General features: G+C 41.9%; 2 protein-coding genes across 2 annotated transcripts; both read right to left on the bottom strand.

The window, feature by feature from the left end:
- Positions 1-8,757: 8,757 nt before the first annotated feature.
- Positions 8,758-12,545, bottom strand: fbxl22 (F-box and leucine-rich repeat protein 22; the record flags this gene model as incomplete). Its single annotated transcript, XM_079277354.1, is given in 3 exon segments — positions 8,758-9,225; positions 12,095-12,473; positions 12,476-12,545. Coding segments are annotated over 3 exon segments (798 nt in total). The 3' UTR covers positions 8,758-8,876.
- A 2,060-nt stretch (positions 12,546-14,605) lies between these two features.
- usp3 (ubiquitin specific peptidase 3) lies at positions 14,606-22,300 on the bottom strand. The gene is made up of 15 exons (XM_079266932.1): positions 21,929-22,300; positions 21,610-21,670; positions 20,780-20,917; positions 20,345-20,428; positions 20,057-20,138; positions 19,715-19,794; positions 18,938-19,051; positions 18,611-18,724; positions 18,332-18,481; positions 18,043-18,149; positions 17,803-17,883; positions 17,566-17,684; positions 17,328-17,441; positions 16,198-16,265; positions 14,606-15,597 (listed from the first exon to the last, which is right to left on the bottom strand). The coding sequence occupies exons 1-15, from the start codon at positions 22,017-22,019 to the stop codon at positions 15,156-15,158; spliced, it is 1,845 nt and encodes a 614-aa protein (XP_079123058.1). The 5' UTR covers positions 22,020-22,300; the 3' UTR covers positions 14,606-15,155.
- Positions 22,301-23,204: the final 904 nt, after the last annotated feature.

Below are 23,204 nucleotides of genomic sequence, written 5' to 3'. Positions count from 1 at the left end.
AACCAATTTAGGAATAATGAGCTTCACCACCTCAAAGAGGAATGCAAGAAGCACAGACAGAAATTTACTCAGTGAGTAATATTATGCTCGAAAAAGCTTTTGAATGTTGACACTAAGTTTATGTACAGTCAAACCACAAGTGTCTTAAATTGAGTCATGTTTCAAGTTACTTCATTTTCCATCATGAAAATGTAAAATACAACAATGCAACTGAATTCAGGTCCCTTTTCATTCCATTGAGCTTCTGCAGGAAGGTCTTGACCTCCCTGCTATTCTTACAGTGCCTGACCTGACCTTTGACTTCGCCTTTTGAGTAGAATGTAACAAGACACGGAGTGAAATGTGAGGTCTGACCTGACCATTCACAGAGAGACAGCTAAAACGTCACAGCTGAGCCACATATCATGCAGGAAATCATGTGACTGCGGTCAGAGCTCCCAGGGTTCACTATGAGATGCGTCAGGTTTCTCCATCGAATGATCATTTTTACTTCAACTACATTTCAAGGCAAGGCAAGGCAAGGCAAGTTTATTTGTATAGCACATTTCAACAACAAGGTAATTCAAAGTGCTTCACATAAAACCATTAAAAGCATCAAAACATAAGGCAAAAGAAAAGGAGATTTAAAAACAATTAAAGAAACAGTGTAAGAAATCAAATTCAGTCATAAAAAGTAGAGGAGATTTAAAACATACATTGAAACAATAATTGAAGTAGCCAAGGCCTCTGCTCTGGACCTGTCCTCTGCTACTTTCTTTTAAACTTCGCCCGTTATCAACGATTCATCGGTTAACTCAAGATTTGCGCTCTCGTACAGAAACTCCGTCGAGGATACTCTAAGCAGAGATATCATGTTTTTTCACTGGACGCTACCCACAATCCTGGTGTCCGGAGACTTGATGTCTTGATAAGGTAATTTTCACATGTCTCCCTGAGACATTACATTTCAGAGGAAAGTTTTACTCCACTAAATGTACCTGAAAGCTATTGTTATTTGTGCATTATATTACCATAGAAAACATGGGCTCAGCTTCTAAAACATGATGCATTGTTTACTGAGATAAATCTACCTCTTATCAAGTCATTTTATTGTGGAATAAGTTTAATTTTCATATCAAAAGTGACAAAATCCTAAGTAAGAATATTTCAGCGCTGATGAATTAACTTTTTCATAATTAACTGCGATAAAGCAACCTGCTTTATCCTTTCTTGTTTTAAGATAGAGCGTGTATGCATTCTTGTATGCATACACGCTCGGATAGTGGTTTTGTCAGTCTGCCTTGTAAGCAAGTGGAGTTAATTGACCTTTGCGCCACGAAAGTGAGCACACATGTTCAACGTTGACCTATAACATAAAACATCAAGAGGCCGTGAACTTGAGTGGCAGATTAGTCTGATGCTGCTGTCGACACCAAGGTTAGAAACCCATTACGACTCTCTTGTGTTTCTAATCCTTCCCATCCATGCGCCCTCTGCAACTAAAGAGTGAACGCATTATGAACTCCAGTGGAAAGCCTGTCATTATAAGTAACGCGCGCATGTGCCCGTGCTGTGACTCACGACTGTGCTTCATTCAGCCTCCCACTCCTATCTGCACATGTCATCTGCTGCTCTGTCCTCCATCCATGCTAACGTCAGAGGAGGCACGGCTGTCCTCCTACATCCCCTGCAGAGTGCGACCAGTTGGATAAGAATCCTGGTCCATGTGTGCAGCCTCTCTGTGGAGGCTGTGATCGACAGCACACACAGAGGGCCCTCATACTGGCTGTCTAATTACCAGGCCACATGGGGGACAAGCAAAACAGCACACGGTGTGCGATATCAGCTCAGTGTGTTCCTTCACATCCTGCACTGTGTTCGATTCTGTCCTTGCCTGAAGCCCAGCCAAGAAGCATCATCAGTGTCTTCACCGTCTCCCCCTTTAGCGCTCCTGTTACTCCCTCACATGCTCTCTGGCTGGCGTTCGGCAGCCTTTGTGGATGCTCTGACAGACGGAAACAGAAACAGCTCCACAAATAGACCCATTCTCTGGCTCACAGGGGAGCAGTAGCCCCACTTCTGTGTGCTCTTGCCTCCTGTTTCGCATGTGCCTCAGGCCAAAACAAGTCAGCTAAGAACCACAGGGGAAATCAAATTTGGAATTTTAAGATGAAAAGTATCGAGGGAGAAAGAGAAATGCGTGCATAAATGCATATTGTTAAGAAAAGAGGCAGATTTCTGGAGCTTCTGGTGCCTGTCAATAATACAAGTTTAATCTGAAATGTCAAACATAACAGCAAATAGGCTTCTTTAATCTGCAGCTTTATAAACTGAGAGACAGACTAGCTCTGTCAATGAGAAGATGGAAGCAGGCCTTTATCTCTGGATGTCATTAGTGTGGCGATCAGAGAACTTAATGCCTCCATTTCTAGTCAGAGATGTTACGTGATGCATTCTGGGTGATAGGAAGGGAGCAGCACTAAATACAGTGTGGAAAGTGAGGCTGCACAATGCCAGCATAATGTGGAATGAAAACAATATCTGCATTTCATTTTTTTTGTCTCATTTCACTAGTTCACCAGCAAATGTTTCAAATGTATCTTTAAGAGTCTAAATTCAGTAAAGCTCACAATCTCGATGCAGTTTCACAGCGCAGGAGAGTGGGAGGTGAGAGACTGTCAACGACTGAGTCAAACCTCCGTCTGTGTGCGGATCCTGTGCCTTTTTATTCCTTTCCTTTTTTAATCTTTTGGCCGTCATGTTGTGACAGATACAACCATGTGTCCTTGAGCCAACCTTCTGCTTCCACCTGCAAGGATGCTGCTCTGCATCATCCATCTTTACGTTATCTCCTTCTCTGCTGCATGAACCATCTCATTTCACCTTAGACAACATCAGTATCTGTGTGCAGAGAAGTAGACAAAGCTCTTAGGCTCTCAGGTTTACATAATAACACAAGCATTGATGGACTTCAATGTGCTGTGTTGCCACACAGAAGTGATTTTAATTTGACTTTTTCGTACTATCAATATTAGAATAAAAACAGACTTCTGTGTGCATCTTGGATTTTACCAAACCTAGGCTTATATGTCTATATAACTCAGAAAGACTACAGCTCTCTCAATAATTCACAACTGAGGCTCCAAGCAGAAATCCTTTGAGTTGCTGAAGCAGGAAACAAGGAGAATAAATTAGGCTACCGTAGGACAAGAGAGGGGCTTCAAAGGGGCTCTGCTACATTATCAAAATGGTCTCTCCATCTGCAGGCGTGACCCGAAGAACAGACTCGCACCTGCCAGAGCAGGTGCGAGACAACACAAGCGTTGAAGTACGCAAATGCAACAAGCTCAGCATAAAAATGCAAATTAAAACGAGGCAGGGCCAGTATTTCTCATCAAACTCTGACAGGAGCTTGTTTACTCTCGTCCGTTTTTGAGATAAGATGAATCTACATTCCATGTTCATGTGGGCAAATCCAAACATCTGATGAATAGAAATCCGGCTCCATCTAGACTGCGATATTTTTTAATCACTTCTTTTTAACTTGTTTACTTAAGTAAGAGTAGAAACACAAGGTACAAATACTTAATGACAATTGAAAGTTCTGCAATCATAGTCTTACTCAAAGTAAAAGTACGAATGTGCAGTATTGCCATCAACGTGTACTCAGAATATCAAAAATTTAAAGTACTCAAATGGCCTCATATCATTTAATTGTTATGGTTGCACTGATGTCTGAGTAGTAAATCTAATCTAATTCTAACTGCCTTCTAATCTGTAATGAATCAGCACACTTTATAAAATTATCATATGTTTTTGAGCAAAATCTTTATCTGCAATAGAACTACAGCTAACAGATACATTTGGTGGAGTTAAAAGTACAATATTTCCCTCTGAAATGTAAAAAAGTAGAGGGTCGCAAAAAAAGGATATATTCAAGCAAAGAATAAGTTATTTCACTGAATAACATTCCATCACTGACAAATCCATGAACACATGATAATACAGGCAGAGACTGAAGAATGTAAACCCTATTTACACCATGTTTCATTCAAGAGGAGATAACACTGTCTAGACTGCATGAGTCATCGACATTGAAGAGTTTTAGGTTACAGCCGAAACCTCGACTTAGACTTTCACGAGCCAAAGCTTTGGGTAGTAAAAAGTAGCTCAGTCACTGATTAGTTGCTTCAACCACCTGACTCAGCATCTGATGTCACACTGAGGCTCTGGTCGCGGTTATTCTCTGTAGTCAAAGTGACAGAGATCAGTATAGAGCCTCTGCAGGCCCTGGACCAGCACTCAATCCCGGACTTACAAACACAGTACTCCAAAAACCAAAGATCTCAAACCCTCCCTCTTTCCCTTTTCCTTCCTCCCTTCTGCTGAAGCCTCTACACCCCCTTCCACCCCTCCACGGGTGAGTAATCAGTGAGTGGATACTGGAAATACCTCCCATGGCTGACCTTATAAGGCTGTCAGGAAACTGCTGATTTCAGGTTTTAGGGCTCAAATAGCAACCCCCTTCCCTTTGAACGCCATTGCCTCGACCCCCCTCCCTCTATTGCAGCCAGCATCCTGTCTTTATCGGCTCATATGTCACACAGGGGAAAGGCCCGCGCTACTAAAGCTCCACAAAGGCCTTGTCGCAGCATGAATCCCCAAGATAACGTGCTGAATGCTTTGATGTCATCCTGAAGTCATCGATATATTATTTGGGTAATCTGCTCTGCTAATGGCAGGATGTAAACTATAACGACACAATCTTTCAATACAGCCAATTCAAATGTTTGCCATCATTCAAAAAGTTGTGCTATGTAAGTTGATACACATAGTAAAACCTCACTGATAAGTAATCAGGTTATAGTAACGTTAGCTTTGTTTGTCTTGACTATATCCACCCCAGAAGCAGGCTCATAATGCGTAATATAAGGTTAATACAACCTGATATACAGCATGGTTTGTGCATTTTTTACATTACTACATTCGCCGCTATGAGCATAACACACCAGGGACCAGAATCTACGAACGAGTCGAGGTGCATTGTGGGTAATGTAACTTTGTAAATACAAAAAATATGATAAGCTATACTGTCACCTGCTAGAAAAAATAGTGAAGCATAATACATTTTAAAATACAAATGATGCTAATAAATACATTATTGAAATATACCCCTGCTTTTTTTGTGTTTTGTTATTCACATTTGCATAAGTTTTCCAAACTAAATGCAAAAGAAAGCCACATGGCTAACATCACAGCCTCTCATCTCTCCACATGAAGCCACTTGTGGAGAGCAGTGCAGCTAATTAAAATGATTCGAGAGTTTCCCTTGGCTGGTATTTGTTATTCTAATGGAGCAATATATAAATTGAATCAACCCCTTAGAATTAGCCTTTTACCCAATTTTGTGTCAGGGGGAACAACATTTAAATCTTGCCGTTCATTTAGTTCAGATGTGTCCAGCCACGTGCCAGTGAGGGCCCAGACTAGTGTGCAGAGCTCCTTCTCTGTTCCTAAAGACTTGAACCTGTTGGGTGGGTTGGGTTAATTGGGAAATATTACGATGGAAACAACAAATAGATGCAAAATTTAAACAGTTATGCTCTCAGTAATATGGTTGTATAATAGAAAATGAAAAGTTGAAAACCGGCAATGTCACATTCTACAGTGTTGCAACTGAAACACTCCCCAGGCAACTCAAACAAGTCTGTGTATTTTCTCTCGAATATCTACTGAAGCAGCTCATCAAGATGAAATGTTTCATCTGACTTCAACCACAAACCTTTTGGCACAATATACCACTTAAATACTTTAAAAACATGAACTGTCTCGAAGACTGTTCTCATGAAGGAAGAATATAATTGCAACGTGTGGTCTGTTTGAAGCCATAGTTAGCTCCAACCTCCCAAGGCAGGGCTGCTTGAACAAGTTTGAGCACCTTTGCAGTTCCGACTGGAGACAGACGCATGTGTGCATCCATATTTGATCTTAGAGGATTCATATTAAACCAGCTAAATACAGAAATATTAACCATGGCAGAGGATTGTGAAACACTCGACTCAACTCAACTTTATTTGTACCAAATATTATGATCTCTGTGTTGTCTTGATTCAGTTGTAGGACGTAGTGTGACATCCATACCTCTATGTCATATAAGCGTCGCACTAACTTATTGATAAAGGTCATCTAGGTATAGTTGGATGTCATCAGTATAGCTATACATCTCAATGATATGCTTTCTTTATACACACAGCATAATGTAAAATAAATGTATTGGTATGATTCAACATAGGAGCCTTAACATAGTCTTTTCAGACACAAACTTATCTTTTGTTCATTACTTTTCTGGATTCCATGAGAGTGAAGGCCGGACTTGAATACTTCACTCACAATTCATAATAACTGAAGGAGCTGCAAAAATAAGGAGTCAAATGACTTACATCAGTATTGATGCGGTATAACAAAAAAGGCTGCAGCTGCCTGTAACTGAACAGCTTGTACAGAAGAAGGCAGTGCTTTTAAGGACATGCATCTGGGCAACAGGTCTTTCAAGATCGTCATCTTATCATTAAAGAAACGTGTCCCTGGAGGAAAGACGCAGAGGAGTTGAGCTTTGATACAGCCGTGTTTCTACACGTCTGGAGTCGAGTCCTGTATGCAGCGGGATGTTCCTTTGGGAGTCTCCCCACCTGGAACTCGTAAATCTTTACGCCTATATGTTTCTTTTTGGAAATAATACGAAGTTCGTTGTCAGCAGTGAGCCTCATGTGTCTCTCTCTCTGAGTTATATTTATGTAGTTGATCTGCGGCTTTCTTTGTATATTAAACCAGCACATGCTATACTATCGTCACGCAGCCTTGAGGGTTCTCTTTTGTGTGTTGCATTAAAGGGCTACCAGATTACTGCAGAGCTATCATGAGGAGAAAATGCATCGATATTGTCATTCTATCTCATTCAAAAGTGTTCCAACTCTTTTTAATATGCAAATGTTTGATTTCACTGGAAAGTACGACTGCTCTTGAATGTACTGTCGGTGCTTGTTTAATGAGTCAAAAGCCAAATGGAATTTTTTGAATTGATCCTGCGGCTGAAACCACTCTAACTATATTCCTCTGCTAATTCTCATGTAACCAAGCACTCAACCTGTTTACAGATAGGTCCAGCAAATATAGACTTCATATACAAACTCATTTAGTTTGATTACGGATCACAAATCAGAGCAGCAAGCAATAGAACACAGAAATATTGTTGCATTGTTACTGAATGAAATTCAGCGAAAAACATTTTGCATGATGATGCTGTGAGAAAGTGTCTGTACTTAGAAATGACACTTTCCAGTCACCAGTGCTATTCTGCAACACTGGATCAATACACACCTGCTAACGGCTCAGTGTTGCATCGCAAGTGCTCCTGCATAGAATCCCGATTATATGAGTTTGTTTTGGAATTACAGCCCCAAATAAAGCATTTTTCTTCAGTTATTTTGAAGCGGCTACAAAACAGTGTTGCATAAAATAAATGATATGAACCTTTGTATCGTAACAGATATCATTTACATGATCATTGTGAAAATGTAGATTCACATTCAGAAATAAAATGTACTGTCCATCACAAAGCAATGAAAAATTGTCTTTAACACAGTTAATAGGTTAAAAAAAATACCCACCTACACACACACACACACACACACACACACACACTGCTTAAAAAAACAACACACAGATTAAGTATGAAACAGTGAATTAAACAAAACCAGTGGGATTGAAGGAATCCATATTTCTGGGCCAGAACGACCAATCAAACATTGTTTTATAGAGATCCTTGCACATTTTTTACGTTATCTGAATGAGAATGTAGTTCTCCATCATGCGTGGAAAGGGAGGGGTGAAAAGAGGGGTGTTAAATTGGATGCAATCTACAACCTCACCACTAGATGCCACTAAGCCCTTCACACTGCTCCTTTAAAGGACTCTGTGTGAAAATCTATGGTCAGTCTTCAAAGATGCACCCATAGGACGGGGAGCACCCTGCAACACAAGCCTGCAATCAAATGTACTTGGCATTTACAGACAGACACACTTATTGGCATTTACAGACAGACACACTTACCTAACCAACCTACTTTCATATGTCTCACAATCTTATAACATGATTCCAATCACAGAGTCACTTTGGCCTCAGAGAACCCTTCCTCCAGCTCTGACATGTCTTGTCATAACACAGAGAGCACACAGTGCAAACACACGCCTTTTGTACTGTGCAGGTGTGCATAACTAATCTACGGGAGCTGTGTGTGTGTGTGTGTATTATTTTCATCAAACTATCAAATGCTAATAAAGGAAGAGTTTGGCATTTTGAGAAATTCGGAAATTCGAAAAATATTCGCTTTCTTGTTGACCGTTAGACGAGATGATCGATACTTCTCTTGCGCTCAACAGTCAATATGTAGCTGGAGCCAGCAGGCTGTTAGCATAGCTTATACTAGCATAAAGACTGAAACAGCTAGCCTGGCTGAAGCTTCATATTTAACGTATAGACGTGATAGTGGTCATGATCGTCTCATCAACTCTCAGCAATAAAGTGAATAAGCATGTTTCCCAAAAGTGACAATCGATTCCTTTAAGACTGGAATCATATAATTGCACCATTTAAATGTTTATTGATGAAGGATTATTGATGAGGTCATCTGTGTGAGACTTCATTGTGATCTGACATTCTCCCTGGTTAGGATAACATGGAAGTATTGGTAAGGAGGACTCATGTTCAACATGTGTTGTAGAAAAAGGTAGAAAAAGGGGTGAAGCACTTCTATTAAACACAGAACAAAGGCATTATAGTCCAGTCTTAAAAAATCCAAAGTTACAGAAATAGTCTCCCTTGTGGCCCAGCATTTCCATCAGGAGAACTGCAGGACTTTCTGCAGCGTCCTCCTGAGTGGCACCCTCTCCTCAGGCTTGCTGTCAGGGATCATATCAGCGCTCCTCTCTGCACTCAGCTGGATGCCCGGCCTCATCTCTCTGACAGCCTGCAGGCCTGCCTGAGTGACGTTCCTGCAGAAGTCCACCGTGACCTCCTCCAGACTGTCTCCGTGAGCCACCGCTCCCTCCAGGCTGCAGTCGGTGATGCGGACGCAGTTCTCCAGGTGGAGGCGGCGCAGCTTCCTGCAGCTCTGCAGCACGGAGATCACATCCTGGTCAGTGATGTGTCCGCAGCCAGACAGGGTTAGCCAGAGCAGGTTGGGACACCTGTAGCACAAACAGCAGTCAGTTACATCATCAATCAGTGACAGGTTAGCACATACAAGATGTACAACCAGTACATCATCTGTTCTGTCATCACGCCTTTGGACATATTGTATGGTGGGGAGGGATTAGTTCGTTAAGTCTTATGTAAGTCTTAAGGAAGCAATGGTGTTTGGCGTGCATGTCGTCTCTTGAATAGAATCGGATAACAGAGGAGAACATAAAGAGCCGTGAGGCAGCACATGGTCTGCTTAACAATAGAGCAGCTTAATACCTAAAGACAGAGCTTTCTTTTCTTCACACGCTGTCCTGCTGGGCATGTGTTTCCGTCCTGTAAAGAGCTGTTGTGAATAAATGGGGTAATGGAGAACAATTAGAGGATGTTGATGATGAATTATATCTTGACAAAAGTGCATTTTCTCATGCTTAATCTGACTGGAATTACTTCTAAATGTTAAAGGTGAATTACTGCTGTGAAATGCATGTTGACTGCATGTTTCCAGCCGCTGTGAACGGAATGAACTGCAACCTACTGGCAGGCCGGGACCACACAGAGCACTCTAGTGGCAACAGATCGAGGATGTCATTCAGTTCACCGATGCAGATTACATAAAGACTTACATAATCTCACCACTTCCCCACATGTGAGCCGCACATATTCCAGTTGCCTGCAAGTGTTGCGGGTGCTGCCCCAGTAACATCTGAACATAGGGTAGCACAGTCAACCCACGTGCCCTGTTGCATTGCTACATAGGGCCAATGTTTATCAGCGGATGTGACGGCACGGTAATGACTTTAACCAAGAAAAAATAAAAAAGAACAACAACAGTTCAAAGCCAGCGTTATTTAGAGATTCAGCATCTATCTATCTATCTATCTATCTATCTATCTATCTATCTATCTATCTATCTATCTATCTATCTATCTATCTATCTATCTATCTATCTATCTATCTGTCTGTCTGTCTGTCTGTCTGTCTGTCTATCTGTCTGTCTGTCTGTCTGTCTGTCTGTCTATCTATCTATCTATCTATCTATCTATCTATCTATCGATCTTATATGCCGTTTGCATTCAAACAAACAGCATGGAGGGCAGTCTGGTCCGAGCACAAGCAGAACACCACACTGCTAACCTATAATCACCAGTTTAATTTGGTTTCCTAGCGGTTATTTTGTCTGGTCAAATGATCCAGTGGACTCTAAAAGGAACTGCAGACATACATTTAACATTCTGCTGCTTTTGGTCTCTTGGGTGGAAGGGTTTGTATCAACTATACCAAACTGACATGACATTTTGGAATGAAACTACTCAGAACGATTTAGCCATGCCAAAAGCTTCTTGTGCCGCCCACACTGGCATGCTGAGCGTGTTACTTTACGTTGTATAACGCTTGTTGTATAACTGTGACCTCAAGATAATCAAAATCAATAAAACAGAGTTCTTGATTTAATGTCATCTGGCCATAGTGGAGCTTCAGACAGTACACCACACTATAAAGAGGCCCAAAGACCTGCTGTGTTTTATATAGATTTCCCATTAAGATAAAAAAGACACAGACATAAGCTTGGCGTCAAAGTGTGCGTGGAGTATCATCCAGCAAGAGGCAGGCAGAGACACACGCACATGTTCAACCATCTTACAGCAACAAAGAGCCAATTGTAGGCCCCACCTGCCTGCGTAAACCTCCAGTCTGCAGCTGACTGGGAATCACTCTTTATCACCCCCACAGCTTCTCTGCGTCCCCTCCCACTTTGTCACGTGCACTGGCTCTCTACTCACTCACTCAGACCATTTGGGAGTGTTTATCAGTACGCAATGAGTGAGCCTGCAGGGCGTCGAGATACAGCACCCAGACAACGTAGGCGGTTCTAGTTTTGACTGGTCTAACGGCTCTCGTGTCTTGCGTCTCAAATTTCACAATACAGGAAATCCTCACAGGGTCATACACTGAGCCAATGAGCCCCTCGTCCCTCCTCTTGTCCCGGCCAGCTGCGGTGGGCAGACTCCCTCACATCATTGGTTATTACTGGATGCCTTGAAGAAATCATCCAGAGGCCTCATTACGCCTCTCCAGGCTGAGTCCTGCATGCAGCCAGCCACGCACACAAGTCCAAAAGACAGTAGAGCTACGTTTCAGGGTTCAATCAAATCCAACTGTCACTTCATTCAATAAAAATAATTTGATATTTGACCACAGTGGTGTTAGTTAATCAGTAGTATGTCCCACAGATGTGTCACTTTTCTGTCTCTATCCAGACACTCCGTCTGGTTCGAATGATGTTCTACAGATAAACAAGGCAGCTTCAGGAAGCCATGCGTCTCTCAATGAAAACTATTGTGTTCCCTGCAGTGATGTGAATGACCCTGGAAAACCTGGAAATGATGTGATTATCCTCGAAACACATCTTACCAAAAAAAATGTAATTCATATAGAAGTTTGTGAAAAGCAGCTGGCTGGAGAATGTGACATCCAATAATGTTACACTATAAATTCTGATTAAACGTGTTGTTAATTCAGCTCAGTGGTCATATTTGAGGTTGTGGTTTGTACTTTTGTCTCGTAAGAGCAAATATGCAGATCCTTTACTTCAGTAAAAGAAGCAATAGACTACAATGTGGAAATACTCAACTACAAGTAAAGGTCTTGCATTCAAAACTTTACTTAAGTTGAACTGCTAGGACGTTACTGGTAGTGAGTAAACATTGTTTAGTTTAAGGTGTCACAAGCCAAAAAGCCACTGCTTTAGATTAGATTACAGTACTGTATAGTACTGGTGTTGTTTTGTTCACCCTCTGTTGGTCTATTTCATCACATAACACACGACAGAGCAGGAGGGGGGGGGGGGGGGGGGAACCACACACAAACACTCACATGCGGCAGACATGGGTCAGGAACGTGCTGACCCGGTTCTTGTGTTTACTGCAGATGTCCTTCTGAAAGGAGCTCTTCAACCAGTCCTCGATGTTGCACACTTGCAGGACCCTGCTGGAGTACCAGCAGACTGTCACGTAACGCAAACAAGGTCCCAGAACAAAGTTGTCCCTCGTCAGCTGACACAGGGAGCTGAAGTGGAGGAGAGTCCAGAGGCAGGGGTCCAGGAAGACCTCGCGCAGCTTCTGACAGGTAAGGGACAAACTCCTCCGGCTGTCCTTGTCCAGGAAGGAGAAAAGCTGGAGGAGACATTCGTGGTTGAGCTGGGTCAGCTGCATGGTGAGCCGTCCTAAGACAGAAAGAGGGGCCTCTGTCCTCTGTGGTAAGCAGCAACAATGCGCCTGCAGCCCGCATTGTGTGGCCCAGATACATGATGCCTCCTCAGGCACATGCTGCAGGCCTGCACATATAAGGCCGTGGAGTGCTCGCTATTTTGGGAAGACAACTGGCACTGCGGTCAAAGAGGGAAGTGTTTGAGCCATACGCTCCCTTTCCATCTGTCATGGCTCTCAACAGGCGGCAAGCGCTGCACTCAGCCAGATGTTTACACTTTACTGGCCTAGTTCTCAAGTAGGCCTGCAGATAGTCTACACACTGAGTGACACAAAAAAGGATGTATAGACTGTAGAATGTATAACAGTCCTGCATTAACAATTTGACCCTCACTGCAGAATGATTGTAATTTGACACTAGAAGTCTGTTTTCACATTCATTATTTATTTTAAAGCAGTTGGCCTAGATGCCTTTTCAAGAATCCTTAAATAGGTAATTCAACTTTTTTTGTGGGGAACTATATCGGACTGTAAACATGTCTGTTTGTTTGTGTGTCATTTCAAATGGTCATTTTTTTGAAGATAGATAATGAAAATATAATGCAGTCCAACACCATCCCAAACACGAATCACAATGAGTCGAGTTAGCCTCTCTGCACAGCATCAATCATGTCATGACCCGAACCTGACTGACCCTTCATGTAAAAGTCACACGTAGTGTTACGTAGGCCTAAAGGAACACAGTGAACTATGACTCAGTGCGGGTTTGAAACTGCTCAATCGAAGCACAGACGACATACTGAGATGGCAAAAAGCCAAAATACCATTGAGTCTGTCATGACCCCACACTACTGCAGTTATGTCCTGTTCCACTTGTCATTACCAATCTCTAAAGAAATGCAGGACATTGGGAAATGCCACTGTTGGAAAGGCAGATTACAGTCTATACTGTGACTCAGTGTGTTAACCAGACAACAGGAAAAGAAGGGTGGGGGGGGGGGGCACCTGTGTGTCATTAATGGGGACGGAGTAGGGAGCACACAGCCACCTGTGAGCAGGCGAGGGAGAGCAGCTGTTCATCATCATCATACAGGAGTGCTTGTTCCTGCCTGAGCGAGGAGGCTGACTGGCTGGCACGTGTCCCGAGGGGAGCTCTTGTGTGTGTGTGTGTGTGTGTGTGTGTGTGTGTGTGTGTGTGTGTGTGTGGAGATGTTCGCTAGAGGAAAACATTAAAAGAAAAGGCTTGCTAAAAATGTGCTCTCTCCTTTAAGGTCGTACTTTGTTTTCTATTGGACACAATTAGAGCGTTGTGGACACTAATGTAAACATAATGCATCCTCTGGTGCACATGTGTTCAACGTGACATGAAAGGACAGTTCCTAACATGTACACCACATTGTGCACATATGGCAGCTTGTATTTCAAATTAGCTAATAAAGTTCCTCAAAGGACTTAAACCACTGAATAAAAGAAATATACATTATCAGCTACAGCACATGTTGAAAGAATTATAGGCAAATAAATATATTTTGATGAAGTTTTGTTGGTCTTTAATTCAGAGCTGCAATCAATTATTGATTGAGAAAAATGTCCAGCAGAGCTGATGATAAAGTCCTCAAAGGTTTTCGGCCTGAAAAGCCACCTCCAGCCCAAACATATTCAGCTTATTATAAGCAGGACAAGAAACTGTAAATGCTCCCATGTGAGAAGCAAGAAGCATTCAATTTGTTTGCCATTTTTATCTAAAAAATGACTTCAATGCAGTTGATTATCAAAACAGTTGAAAGTTATTTGTTGACCTTACAGCTGAACATCAACTGTCCTGTAGTTTAATTTATATTGTTCTTAATGCTGCATACTAACATCTGAACACTATGAATTGTATAAAAGTTAAAATATCAACTGTAGTAACTATATAAATCAGAATCACAGATAAACTCCACATGGACGGTAGGGAGATTTCCTCCTCATGAGCCGGTGTGGTGGCGTGATTCTATAGGCTCCCTCGTCTTCCTGTCTACGTGTTGTTGAACTGCGGTCAAAGATTTGCTACAAACGGAGCGGTCTTCAGGAAAGGGTGAACTTCAAGACTTCCTTCTTCACTTATAGAAACTTTTATCAGGGCCCGTTTCTAGGACTCACTCAGATAAACACAAGACAAACAAAACAATTTGAGAATGATAATTTCTTTCACATTGCTTCTGGTCAAGAAGTGAAAAGAACTTTCTGAAGCACTAATGAGGAGCTGTCAGTCAATCAATGCATTCTACATCCTCGAACCTCTCGGAATAACTGGAAAACACAACGACAAGGTTCTCAAGAAGTGGATATTACAAAATTAGAAACTTTAAAAACAATAGAAACGCCAAATATTGTTACAATGACAATGTCTTGACACAATACATGTCTTCAGTCTAGGCTAAATATTGGACCAACTGAGGTTTCCCCAGGCTACAGCTTTACTTCATTTTGTTTAAACAATCACATTTGGAATCTATTATACAGAGAAGTCCATCTCAACCGAGGAATAAAACATTAAGGAAACAAATGCAACTAGTCATACGAAACAAATCTCAAGCAGCAAAGAGATGATGTTGCCATGCAGATCATAAAAAAAACTAAATAGTATTGCAAATACATTAAACGTGAAAATGACTATTTAAACTCAAGCACGGGGAGAAATGAGAAGCCAAAATGGAGTGAATAGCTGGTCTGAGGCAGTCTGACAATCATTCTACAGCTCGGCTGGCTTCCTCTGCTGCCGCCTTGTCTGAGGTATCGCTATCTGCTGCAGCATCCATTGAGGCCGTGTTAGCTTTATGCAGTTCAGCCATGTCCTCGCCCACATTTCCCGATGCAGCAACATCTGGGGCTGCCACATCCTGGGTATTCATGCGTGAGGCTGGCACATCTATCAAACCCGTGTCTGCTGCAACCTTGTCCTGAGCAACTGCTTCTGAAGGGCCGCTGTCCGCGGCTGCCGTGTCCACAGCAGGCTTGTTGGTGGCGGTCTTGTCTGAGGCACCCTGCTCGGTCCTCTCCACGTAGAAGAGGATGTAGGCCTTGGCCTTCCTCACTACGTCCTCATTGGTCAGAGTCACCGTGCTGTCGTTGAAGTGGTACCACCGGCTCTCGTGGCTGCCATACGCCGTATAATGCCCCGATCCAACTCTGTGAACACAGACGCGCGTATCACGTTCTGCTGCCTTGGCTTCTGATGAGACTGTGCTCATTGCTGCTTAAGTGAGATGGAGACATTCAGCTCAGCGGTGCAACATCGCCACTTAGAGGCAAGAGGTAAAACAGCAGCACTTTGATGAACAGCCCTCGGCCTATCTTAAAGCCTTTTCAAGGACCCTTGATATAACTGATACACAAATAGGAAATTTGGGGGTCAGGTCCTCCTCTAATGCTTGGAAGGGGGCTTATGGGAAAGGGTTAAGATAAGGTGTGTGTGAGTGGGGGGGGCTCCTTTATTATAATTCGCTACATGTTTACAATAAAACATGCAATAATTAAGATCAGTGTATATGATGGAATAGTGGCTTTTTGTAACCTGACCCGCTACATGGTTTGTAACACAAAGGAGCCTTCATTGGAAACTTTCAGAAAAGTAGCGGGCTCATTTTCCCCACAGGCTGGTTACTCCATATCCTTGTGGAGAGCCCTAGATATATGCAATATCTGTTGGTGCTAATTCAAAATTGAACAAATACATATTTCAACTTCTCCATTTGTGTGTTTAAAACGGGGGATACTCCCTCAACTCACCCAGATCCGTGATGCACTACGACAGCAACGAGGTCATACAGGCAGCTCTCTGGTAATGAATTCTCCGGCTGCAAACAAAAGAAAGACGAGAGAAGATATTTCCTTACAGCACCGAAAACATCGTGCCACAGACCGCCTGGGAGCCTCGAACAATCAATACAGATACGGTCAATATTCTAAGTGTTTGAACCTGTGTTTTTTTAGGAACTAATATTCAAACTTAATTTTTGATTTGTAAATGGATGAGCGGCTCCAACAACCCAGAAATTACACAACTCCAAGAACAGTAAGGAATAATTTGAAAGCGAACTCCAGTTTACACTAGTTCCCCTTTACGAGTTTGTCCGTTTAACAGTCACTGTTGAACAGCGCCCCCTGCAGGCATCAGTTTAGACACAAAGTCTTACATTACATTACATATCCTACACTAATCTAACAACAAAGACTGATTGATCTGTTAAACTACCTTCTCTAGTAATTGTTTTGTCTATAAAATGTTAGAAAACTCTGACATATGCCCCCCAACTCGCACACAATGTTTATTTCCTTTAGATATAAATCTATTATCAGATGACAATTCAGTTTTAATCAATCACCAGTTTGGTAAAAGGAACAATTACATTTTTTCATCTATATTTTTTAATAGTTTATCCTTGGTGCTGTCTGCGGCTTCTCCGTTTGTGCCTAACTTGCAATGCAGCCATTTTAGTTCACCGTCATATTTGACTTCCATTTCAGCTGTCGAGCATTTCACTCTTTCCGTGGGCTGAACAGTGTCTCGACTCCTTTTCTAAGTTAGTAAACCATCCCTGTTCATTATAAAGGGTTAGAATTTGGCACAAGTACTATAAGTTCTTGTGAAGTTTGATAACACCAATAAAAATTACACTAAGACCACTTTACCAAACTTGGATTTCTCTTGGAATCTTCCACAACAGCAGACACAGAAAGCAGTGCTGACGTATTAATACAAATATTTGAGGATGATGATTTTTTTTTTTTTTTTAATTTAAACTGCAGTTCATCTTTTACAGCGGCCTGAACTGAAAGAGCACAGCCAGCCTCTGACCTGTAGCAGTTCTTACTGTGCCACTAATGTGCTATATGAGCCACGCCCGTTTTAGACTCACCTCCAGTAAGTAGCGCCTCATGTCCAGGCCTTTCAGTGGAAACTCCACATAGGTATCCACCTTGTTTCTTAAAAAGGCCGTCCAGTGGAACCTTTTCAGGTGCAGACACAAAACCTAATACAGGAAATAAAAGCTCCAATTATACCCAAACACAACATCTCCCCCAACTACTTTACTCTCATAGAAAAACCTTTCAAATGAATTAATCGTAGAAATAATTGAGAATGTCTGTCTCTACTTTTGGCAGCTTCTGGATCCAGAACTTCTTGGTGGATTTCTGTCGCTTTTTACACTTATGGCAATAGTACAGCTCCGTTTCATCGAGTTCTTCCAGGTCAGTGAAGCTACGCAAGCAGTCTAAAACATAAACAAACAACAGAAAATGCTGCCATTAATCTCAGCAATATACACGTAGAAAGTAATACTTCCAAAACCTGTCTAATGAGTCACTACCTCAGACAACGGGGAAACTTACCACGCAAGGTGCAGGTGGGCCCCGGCTCCTGGTCCTTACTTCTCTTCTGTCTGAACTGGCTGGGAATGTCCAAAGACAGATCTGAGTGAAAAAGAATAGACACAAATTCTCACATAAATACGATGTGAGAATACATAGGTCTGAGTAGGTACGCAGCGCTTCTGATGTGTGTTTGGCCATTAAAAGGTGTACTTCAGAGAACATGGGGGTCAGGCGCTTTCAGTTCGTTTGGGCCTTTACCAAGAAAGGGATCAAACTTCCGAGACTCTGTTCCACATATCAGGCAGTTGACTTCATTCTGCAGTATGCCACCAAAGTTGGATGTGACAACACTGGCAGTCCCATTTCTGTAAACAATTGAAAAGCAGACATAAAGAAGTTATTATCAATAAATGCACAGTCGTTCTGGTGTTTAATCAATGTCTGAGCTAAAGAATACGCAAACAACATATTCTAAACGCTACGAACTAGTAAATGCTATTATTTGTATATACATATATAAAATCATTCAAAGGTGTCCCAGGCTTACATGCAGCATTTGCCATCTGCAGTGGAGAATCTGACCCCGTCCTGAGGCGAGACTGGGTGAGACGCCCCGTTGCGACTGTACTGGAGCTCCCTGTGGAGGTGGTCCAGCAGGTACCGCATGAACTCGTGTGCATCCTGCTGCTGATAGCCCCTGGACACAAACACACAGCTTTAAATGACATTGTTCCAGTTTAATGAAAGCAGAACTAAGAAGGAAACGGTTTGCTGCTCAGCATGAGGACCTTAATTCTGGCAAACTCTCCGTACACTCTTGGCATACCTGAAACTTGGCATGATTTTCCATATAGCATAAAATAAGGTATCTGGACTGAAGGCTGTCTGGCTTCCTTGCCACAGGGAACAAAGGGTTTTCCTGAACTCCTCCACCAAAGACCTGTTTAACATAAAGCAACCCGGTTACCCCAATGCACAACCCGGGACACCAAACATCCAAAGCCAGTCCAAACCTCTATGGTTGTTGTTTCAACAGAGGACACAAGACTTTCAAATGCATGACACACAAACACATACTCAAACTTGTGTCAGGCTACATTACAATGTACAGTGTTTGTCATTCATTATATATCGTATAAGAATAGGATCTTACACACTGGTGTCCCCTTGGCTCCGGGTGTGGTACATCCTCCTTCCTGCCGTCTTACCGCTGCGTAGCGCCACTGCAGGCAGCTCCTTGAAATAACAGCTGAACTGCTTGATGTTGCTGTCAAAGAAACACGTTTTGTTAGAACATGCTCAACACCAGACATTAGCACATTTAGCAAAACAGACAGGAACACCCATTTTAATCATATGAATGGTCTAAGCATTCCACTTCTTGATTGGGTCTTACCAGTCACCAGAGAAAACAGACAATGAAACCGACGGGAAACCAGCGAGCCGTGTGTGGACCAAATTCTGTGACCCATAATGTGGGGAAATTATGATTTGTAACTGTTCTTTTTTTAAAGTGAATTTGATGCATGTACGAGAGAGAGAGCCTCCACCAGTACATGTATCTATTAGGGAAGCTTTTAGTTTGGGGCCCAGGCATTTCAACACCATACTAAAATGAATGGTAACTAATGGCTCCCTGGAAAGTAGTAAAACAGATTAAGTGTATTTAAAAAAAAATCTTCATCATGCTTTGGTAAATGGTCAGCAGTAATACAAAATGTACTCGATATGTTATCGTAAAAACACACCAAGAAAAATGCGTTGTAGCTGGGAACTGTCTGTTGACTGTGACTCCCCTGACTGGGCCCCAGCCTGTATTAATAAAGGATGACTTGTCATGGGGCCCCGGGTCTACAGGGGCAGAGCTACTGAACCAAGCTGCAAACCCAGTGTACCACCCACATACCTCATCTTCAGTGCAGAACCTTACCTGAGGGACTGCAGAATGGCATTCATGAAGCACGTGTTTCCCAAGTTCCGCAGACCTGTAGCTCCTAAAGCAGCCCCATCCTGTTAGACAAGTGGAATGCATTCAAATCCTAATATTCAGTATATATATATATATAAACATAAATATTTTGAAAGCTGTAGGAAAAATCCTGACTAAAACCAAGTTTTAAGCTAACGTTTAAAGATAGTCAACTTGTGTAGAGCTCTATAAAGGCAGCAATGACTCGTAAATGGAAATATTTAAGCTAAGTCTGAGCCAAAGTATTTTGTGCTAAAACACCACTGTGGAGCGGCTCCACCCTACATATGTTCAGCCACTTACGTTGTCTTTCAACAACTTGCTATCTGAGGCTGGGTTTTCCTGATGTTTTCTTTTCCTCTGTCTGTCACCCATCAGTACTGAGCTGTAGGAGGGGAACATGTTATCAGGACTCTGATGTTGTATTGTGCATGATGTGAAATATACTTTTCATATACTTGCCTTTAGACATTCCAACACTGTCAAACTATCAAGACTACTGCTACATTATAATGACTTATTATAAAATAATTTGGCAAGTGTAATGATGACAGAGTAAAACATCTTTTCTTTCTTTGGATTTGCACTTACTTTTCTAAACTCTGCAGCTGTTCCCTGACCTTCTGCACCTGCCCAAGCTTTGTGTCATTAACAACAAAGTCATCACATCTGTAACTGTAAAAAAATCGACATTGGTCAAGACACGAAAATGAACTTTGCATAAAAACACTGCATCATAAATATCTTGTATTGTGTTTCACTGTGGTAGCATGCAACATGTGTAAATGTATCAATTACTTCTCAATATGAATATGTTTTGCTTTTGATTAACATTTGTGGCATGCAAAAAGAAGATTGTTGGATGCCACAAATAAAAAAGTCAATGAATTGTATCAATAAATGAATGATGATATAAAGAAACATTTGGTTCTTGTTACCACACCATAACAATCCATTGACTGTACTTGTGTAAGGGTCCACTGTGAGTAACATTGTAGACATGTGCTGGTGATGAAAGACACTCACCAGAACACGCTGTAGCTGCTGCAGTCCATGCAGACGGAATGATGGGATTTCTCTTTCTCTTGTTTCTCGCCCTTCTTTTGACTGACGCCAATGACTTGACACTCTTCGAAGTGTTTCTTTGCATGCCCATTGACGTATCTGTAGAGAAAGAGATTACTTTAGCACACACAACATATTATAGAACCACCAGAATATAATCTAATATTAAGTGTTGGCCTATGTTATGCTCACACATTTTATCAAAGAATCTGCTAAAAATGTGCTTTGTTTTGACAGTATTTCAAGAATCCTCAAAGATGCGTGTTACCATCTGAATAAACACAAAATCTGTCTCGTGTACAATAACAAATATTTTAACTAATTTGCCAATCTCAGACTACATAATATTTCCTTGTTAAAACAAAGATGGTAACTGGAAATTAAACATCTCCTCAATTACATTTGAAGAGTCTTTGAGGAACTGGAAATGTTTCCAAAACAGTGCTAAAGTCTTGTCATATGACTTGTGTTTTTTAAAGATTTGTAAGGAATAAAACATGCTTAGCAATGTGATTTAATGAAACTGGGGCTAACCAGACTTATCCTAATAAAACAACAGCTTTGTAAAGGTTTTCAGAGACATATTTACAGACAGCATTCTCAGTGACCACTGACTGAGTTATGTAGACAATAGATACATTAATGCATGTATTGCAGCCCTTACATGGTTGATTCATTGATTGTCTGTCCCAAAGTCAAAACGGTTCCCAAAAGGTCTGAGACACACACGTTGCTAGTGAGATATGTTTGCTTTTCCAACTTTAGTTGTAAACAAAACGGCAACAACTTACCTTCCACAATGGACCATCAGACAAGTAAGGCAAATCCATGGACTCTTATTAGACCTACAAGCTGGAGATAAAAGAGGAAGTCTTAATTATTAAGAGGAATATATAGTTCTATAAGACAGTGTATTGTGTGCTTTTCTTTTGAAAGGACCATTCCTTCATGTGTTCACTGTGATCTTGAGTTGACTTGTAGCTAGTTAACGTAACATTATCTATCTAATGCTGGTTGATGGCAACATGGAAGCAAGGGCTGGAATCCAAATGATTGCACTCCGTTAACGTCAACGTTAGTAACGTTGGATGAAAGGATGACTTCTCTTACCGTTGCAACACCAGGAGAACGGAGTGCCGTTAGGGAGCCTGGAGGTGTCGATGGGACAGCTCACGTTTGAGTTCAGATGAGGGCACTCCATCGGCTCACGAAGTCAGCTAATGTCAGCCAACACTGCACCAGGAACAAGGCAGCTAACAATAGTTAGCCAATTAACCTAGAGTAGCTAGCTAACGCTAGCTGGCCAACTACTTCAGCTCGCGAACGCACGTTTTCCGGTTCTTTGCTCGCGCTTAATCGTTTGATAGCGACACTATTTCTTGCATGGTTTCAGGATACAGCAGTTTACAGCTAATCAAGATAATGGCGTTTCCACCCTGACATATTGATAGTTTAAATTAATGATGTTACGAGATGTGCCGACGCTTCGAAGCGTGTGTCGAGTAATGGAGGGGGCGTTTCCTCGAAGCGCGTATCGAGGCTTGCTTCATTTAGGGGAGGAGCCATAAATGATGACGTCCGAAGCCTCGCTGCCCGGCTGTACCACGTGACTGCTTCGGGAAGTGGTGCAGATTTTGCCTCTGGAGTACTGGGAGAGGCAAAAATTCCTGTATCAAAATTGATATAGACTTGCTCTTGCGTTTTTGTGCACGCCAGCATCTTCTGTACCCTGTGAAAGGGTGTTTTCAAAGGCCGGAGAGGTTGTGTAAAAAAAAAGGAATCGTTTAAAACCAAAAACTGTTGAGAAACTGTTATTTCTGAATAAAAATGAATAAAATGTCCCCTGTCCTGTACATCACTGTCCAAGTTGCACAAGCATATTCAGTCCCCTCTTCCTAGTTCCACAAGCACTTTCACTGTCCTCTGCCTGCTTAAGCCCATGCCATTTTCCTAAAGTGACATAACATTATTACACAACCTGCCATATCATATGATACTACCATTTTGGGAAAATGTACACACACAGAATACATTCAAAAAATATTAGCTTTGGTGTAAAAGGTACTTGGTAACTGCTGGCGTTTGCCACAAACAAATGGAAACACCTTGAGGAAGTGACGTAGTTTCTGCCGGCTCGGCCTTTTGCCAGCTAACGTTATAAAACAAAGATGAAAAATCTTCTGGGCGTTAGTTACGTTTAAGTACTTCCTTCTTCGCTTACATTCCCCTGGCCGCTTATAGATACGGTATGTGCCTCTTATTTGGGTCGGCACTCTTTTCTATTGGATTAATACCTACTGATATTTAGAAGCTCTAATGTTCAACCGAATTAAACCATGTTGTGAGACTTTAAATTAGTTTAGAAGTGCCACGCATGCGTAGTGGC

This window comes from Melanostigma gelatinosum (assembly GCF_949748355.1).
Source record: "Melanostigma gelatinosum genome assembly, chromosome: 1".
NCBI lineage: Eukaryota > Metazoa > Chordata > Actinopteri > Perciformes > Zoarcidae > Melanostigma > Melanostigma gelatinosum.
Note: the sequence above shows the minus strand (reverse complement) of the source record. Positions and strands in the feature narration are given on the sequence as shown.

Bases quoted from the DNA above. Each gene is read 5' to 3' on its own strand.
- usp3 (XM_079266932.1), bottom strand. From the start codon at position 22,019: ATGGAGTGCCCTCATCTGAACTCAAACGTGAGCTGTCCCATCGACACC. The intron at 20,139-20,344 runs GTAAGTGCAAAT...CCCCTCCTACAG, and splicing joins CAGCTGCAGAGTTTAGAAAA to CTCAGTACTGATGGGTGACA. The intron at 18,482-18,610 runs GTATGCCAAGAG...GTTTGTGTCCAG, and splicing joins AAAATCATGCCAAGTTTCAG to GGGCTATCAGCAGCAGGATG.